This window comes from Rhodamnia argentea, chromosome 8, assembly GCF_020921035.1.
Source record: "Rhodamnia argentea isolate NSW1041297 chromosome 8, ASM2092103v1, whole genome shotgun sequence".
NCBI lineage: Eukaryota > Viridiplantae > Streptophyta > Magnoliopsida > Myrtales > Myrtaceae > Rhodamnia > Rhodamnia argentea.
The window spans coordinates 12,646,708-12,652,707 of NC_063157.1; the positions used below are offsets into that span (position 1 = coordinate 12,646,708).

Genomic DNA, 6,000 nt, shown 5'->3' on the forward strand with positions numbered 1-6,000 from the left:
ATCATCCAATGATTTTTTATTTTGTGCAATCAAGTCCTCTTAACTTTTTTGGATTTGTCCAATTTGGTCCTCCTAGGTATACGTTGTACATTCAAATCCTCTAAACTTTTTGGATTTGTGCAATGAAGTGTCTTGTTAACACTACCAAACCGCGATTCCTTTTTTCTTACTTTTTTTTCATTCGTTTTTTGTTCAATTACCTACAGATTAGCATCACATGTCATTTTTAGCACATAAGCAATGCCAAGGGAGTGACTAATTTGACGATTTAATTAGAGCATTTGGCTAAATCATTTGATTGCATACATTAAGAAAGTTAAAGGATTTAATTGCATTAAGTAAAATTTAAAGGTGGAATGGCAATAACCCCTAGAAAAGTTATAAGAGTTTGTTGAACAAATTTAAAGTTAGAGGGCCATTTCGGGTAAATGCTACAACTTAATGGATATAATCGGTACTTTTAATCCTTGGAAGTTTTGATTCGACTGGAGTCCACGCGTGGTGACCCGTACCCTTGAGGATGCCCGACCCGACCCGACCCATGTACCCAAATGCGTCGGCCCGGGTTTCATAGCCCACCAACTTGGTGCCACCAAGTGACTGTCTTTCTAGGTTTTATATGTTCTGCTCAATCTCTCTCTTCTCTAGCCTGTGTCAAATCCTGGTGAGCCATGAGGAAGCTCAAGTTCCACGAGAAGAAGCTGTTGAAGAAGGTCAACTTTCTGGAATGGAAGAGAGAAGGCGGCCACAGGGAAGCTCAGGTTATGCGCCGCTATCACGTCACCGGCCGAGACGATTACAAGAAGTAACCCTCTCTCTCTCTCTATCTTCGCATCCCTTTATCTCTACATTTTGTTCGGATTTAGCCAAGAAAAATCTTCGTGTCTAATTCAAATTTCGTGATGCTTTTGATTGTGGGGGGAAATAGGTACTCGAGCTTGTGCAGGATGGTGCAGAAGCTGGTTAACATACTGAAGCAGATGGACCCAAGAGACCCTTTTCGCGTCGAGATGACTGATTCGCTTCTCGAGAAGTTGTGAGTTCTGGTTCCTCCTTACTTGTTCGCCTTACGTTTATTTGTGGGCTAAAATGGATTGAGAGTTCTGTATATGGAGATCTAAATTGGAACTTCTCGTGGGGAAGGAAGTCGTTTAAATTGAAGATCTATTCAGTTCCCCTTGTTATTAGCTTCATGTTGTAGGGGAACTACCTCAATTAGAACACTGGTTTGTAGATTTCTTGTTTTAATGGTGATCAGACTGGTGATTGCGTGATTGTTTTCCATTGGGGTTTGTTGGCATTTTCCGTTTTCAACCAAGCTATTTGCTTTGGGGTATGAGTTATGGGGGGGGGTTAGGATGGACAGGAAATGGTACAGTTTTGGTTGTGCGACTTTGTTTCATCTTAATCTTTTGGATGACGTGCTAGAAGAGCAGCTTCACATATAGACTGGAGTTTTCGTTGGGAGGATTGACATTGCGTTAGATGTGGCTATAGCTGTTACTTGGCGAGGCCTCCTCCGCATTGCAATTAACCATCTTCATTCTTCCGCATTTGCTGATTTCCTGCTTTGATTTTCCTAAGATACCCATGTCCAAGCTAGGACGCCCTGCCCATCCAAAAAACCTTTGAAATACTTGTGAATGCCAGAGGATGTGAAATATCAAGTTCTTGTCAAAACCACATGTAGATAATGCAGTTGATGATTGACTGGATGGAGTGGACTTGATTATCCGGACACGTGGTAGCATCTCTAAACCGTTTCTTATAGTTGATATGGTCATGATCTGTGAATCATGAACAAATTAGATAATTTCAAGACCCTGAAGGGAGGGCCAACAAATTCCTAATTTTAGTTATAGAAGTAATAGTAGTTATTCCAATTCCTTTAGGACTGTTATTTGGATAACAACTTTATCAGACTAATCCAGCATTTAGATGTATATTTTGACCAGACTTGATTACCAGAAGCTTCTCCTAGGTTCATGCTTAGACATAAATCTTGGCAGTTTGCAAGTCTTTAATCTGAGTCCTAATGTCCTGTGTTTCCAATTGAGGACATTCGCGCATATCATATCCATCAAGTGGTAAGGTGTATGGAATTGTTCTGGTAGCTTGACAATGTATGCTAGGTATTTGTCTGCACGCTTTGTGCTTCAGAAGGTCTTTATGTAATCCCTAACCTTAAAACGGTGATTAGTAGTAGCTCATCAGCTGCTCAGTTTCTCAGCTCATTACAGTGCTAAATAAAGTGTGGCTTTGTCCACAATTGCCCGTCTGGTTTCTTTGTTTAACTACTTCCCTTCCATCGTAAAGCAGCTTTCATGAGCTTGAAGATTGCTCATGGTCGGTTTTTTCCTGTAATCAGAGCAGTTTCATGCAATACTGGAAGATTTTTGAATGGCTGAAACTATTGCTTTTGCGTGACAGGTACAACATGGGAGTAATACCGACACGAAAAAGCTTGGCATTGTGTGATCACTTATCAGTTTCATCCTTTTGTAGGTGAGTGCATTTTTGCAATGCTGTATGAGAGTCATACAAACTGATTATCAATGGGATGGAAAATGGTGACACCATCTGACTTCCCTCCCACATTCTCTGTGTGGACACGAAGATGTGCTACTTTTCGTAATTTATCAAGCACTTACCAGGTTTGCATGTCTGTCTTGCTCTCAGACGGAGGCTTTCGACTGTGCTCGTGCGTTTGAAATTTGCAGAGCACCTGAAGGAAGCGGTTACATATATTGAGCAAGGTCACATCCGAGTTGGTCCTGAATCGGTTACAGATCCAGCATTCCTCGTGACGAGGAATATGGAAGATTTCGTGACATGGGTAGATACCTCGAAGATAAAGAGAAAGGTCCTCCAGTACAACGAGAAGTTAGACGATTACGATGCAATGAACTGCTAAGCTGTGCAATGGCGGCTCTGTGTTTGCATACAGTTAGCCAGCTGACACCGATGTTCATACCGCATTCATAGGTTCATATTCGAAATTCGGATGGCTTGCTTTGTGTTGTTTAGATGTGAAGGGAGTTGGGAAACAAAATGGAAAAGTGTAGTCATCAAAATTGCTCCAACTAATTTTTGTTACTCATTTCTGGATGGCCAAGTTCACAGTAGGCAAATGAGTTTCTGCTGCATTGAAGTCACATGTTTGTGAGTGGATTCATGAATTGAACGCCTTTGCTTGAAACGCACGCTTGGAGCGACCTATGCAAATATAAGGAAGCCTAATGTTTTCCATATTAAGTCTTGGCTGTTTTAGAGGAAGTTTCTGGCCCTTCGGAGAAGTTGATTCTGAGGCTGTTGCACCTAGCCGTAGCTAGAAGTAGCGTTTTCCTCTTTCGCTGAAAAGAATCAGACTTAGTCGATGAGCGCTTGCTTCCTCAAACGCCATTACGGGACAGTTCGAAGTTCACAAGTTGGATAATATGAAGAACAGAGGAAGGAAACAGAGCGCATTTACGTTTTCATGATCATGACTTCATCCCTACTGTACCTTTATAATTAACAAGATCAGGTTTTGCTTTCATGTTCTGCTGGCAATCTTGCGAGATTGTATTAACCCACTCTCTTTTCGAATGAAATATGTAGCTTAAAGAAATAAAACTGCAAAGACATTAAGATTTATCCCTCCAAGCATGGAAATAGAAGCTTCAATTTACTATTCCGCGCAAAGAACGTGAAATTATCTTTTGTAAGTAAATTTCAATAATTTAGTAATTATAGAAAATTACCTAGAAAAAAAGATCTAATCGGAAACCTTTTTCCCTGGTAACTTGTTGATCAGCCATCAACATTTTTATTAAATTATTAAAGTCCTTTCATATTTTGAACATTAAAAATTTTCACACTAACTTACTACCTTTTATTTATGTAACTTACCAAATATCAAATTTATCAACTCTTATGCATAGTTATTAACCTAAATCCGAAAGGCTTACAACATTGTAGTAAGTTATCGACAATTTAAGGAATTTACAAAAGACAAGTTAAATACTAAGTTATCTAGCTTTTCCAAAAAATTGTCATGGAAAATAGAATCTTACCATCGAATAAGTAACGTACCTTGAAAAAGATTTACTAACGTACCAAATGGGCTTGCTTTTATAGTGGTAAGTTATTAACCAAGGAAGGAATTTATTGCCGTTCAATTTAATAGTAAGTTGTCAACCTTACTTGGAAATAAAATCATACCATTGAGCTAGCAAGGGAGAATTACACACACAAAAAAAGTTCCTAAATCTATTGTAATTGTGTCAATTCAATTCTAAACCTATATTTTAAATCATATCTTTTTTTGATATTTTTTTAATTTTTTTCTTCCCTATCTTATTTTTCCTCATAGAAAAGCCCGCCTTTGCCAAAACGAATGGACGAAGCAAATTATAAAACTTAAACATTATTGGGGAAATTACCAAAAAAGTTCTAAACTTATTCTAATGGTGTCAACTCAGTTTTAAACTTATTTTTTGTGTCAATTTACTCATAAACCTTTTGAATTCATGCCAATTCAGTTTTAAACCTTTTTTATTTGTGTCAATTTAATCTTTCTAATGAATTTTGGCCAAAAATCCGTAACGTGGCACAATCGGCAATGACATAAAAATTTTGTAATAATAATTTAATATTTTTATAACTATTTATTTATTTTTTTCCTTTCTTTCTTTATTTTCTTTTTTCACTTTTTTTTTGTCTTTCATCTTCTTCCTCCTCCATTGGTCGTTGAGCCCGACGAGTGGCCAGAGGCAAGGGCCAGTGATACTCGCCCTCGCCAGCCACCAGAGAGGTCACGCCTCTCTAGATCTGGGCGAGGTTGACCTTGCCCGAGTCTGGATTGAGGCGGGCCAAGAGACATGGATGGAGACGATTCTAGGTATCCACTTTTCATCGCCCACTACAGCGAAACGGCAAAAAAAATTCAACTCGGGGTTCTTTCTGGTTCGAGTTTTTACAGGTGAAGGCAATGTCGGAGAAACAAGAAAAGAACAAGGATGGCAGGACAAATTGGGTTCCAAGTGAGGGTGAAAAAGATGACGAGGAAGATGATGAATTGCCCGAAACCGACGTCGAGACAGTGCTTCAACAAGGAAAGCAATGGGAAATACTTGGTTCCTTCAGCTAGGGTGGCAAGGTCGCGCCTTGCCAGATCCGAGTGAGGCGGGACCTTGCCGGCGGGGGCGACCTTTGCTGGCTGTCGTTGTACATTTTCCTGTACAATTTTTTGTTTTTTTTCTCTTTTTTTTTTTTTTTTTTTTGCGTTCTACTATATTGTTAATCTTTTCCTTCGCTGGTCACTGAGGCCTCGGAAAGCAAGGGTGATGCGACCCTTGCTTGTGGTGGGTGACCTTAGTCAATCATCACCGAGGCCCCACAATTGGCGGAGGAAGAAGTTTTTTTTTTCAGAGGAAGCAGATGAATAATTGAGGAAAAAAAAAGAAATGAAAACAAAGGAAAACTTTTGAAAAACTTAACAAAGAATTGCAAAAATTATCCATGTCAGCGATTTTCGGCCTAAATTGGCTGAATGGACTACATTGAACAGTCTTCAAAAGATTTATGATTATGTTGACCAAATTGAAAAATTTACGACTAAATTGGCGGTTATACGATGATTTTAAGTCTTTTTGAACAATCTTACCCGTATCAATATACTCCTCGTATGCCATGTGGCAATGACGTGTACTAAGTAAAATGCCACTCGAGAGTAAACTCAAATCAAATAGATACGGCATGTAATCCAATATATTATCTAAACCAATGAAATATTTGGCTAATAAAAAATAGAGATAATGAAATAAATGGTTCATAAACTTTGATACAATATGCAATGTGATCTTGAACTACAGCTCAATCTGTAATATTGTCCTGAAATTTTATTTTTTTCAATATGGTCTTTGTACCTTCAGTAAATGTTCAAACTAGTCCATGGAATCATGGACTATATGAAAATACTTAATGTCGTACTTCCATTAATTTAAATTTGGAAACAAC

General features: G+C 38.5%; 1 protein-coding gene across 1 annotated transcript; it reads left to right on the top strand.

Moving 5' to 3' along the window:
- Positions 1 to 609: 609 nt before the first annotated feature.
- Positions 610 to 3,179, top strand: LOC115755548 (U3 small nucleolar ribonucleoprotein protein IMP3-like). The gene is made up of 4 exons (XM_030694992.2): positions 610 to 805; positions 929 to 1,036; positions 2,431 to 2,505; positions 2,680 to 3,179. The coding sequence occupies exons 1-4, from the start codon at positions 672 to 674 to the stop codon at positions 2,912 to 2,914; spliced, it is 552 nt and encodes a 183-aa protein (XP_030550852.1). The 5' UTR covers positions 610 to 671; the 3' UTR covers positions 2,915 to 3,179.
- Positions 3,180 to 6,000: the final 2,821 nt, after the last annotated feature.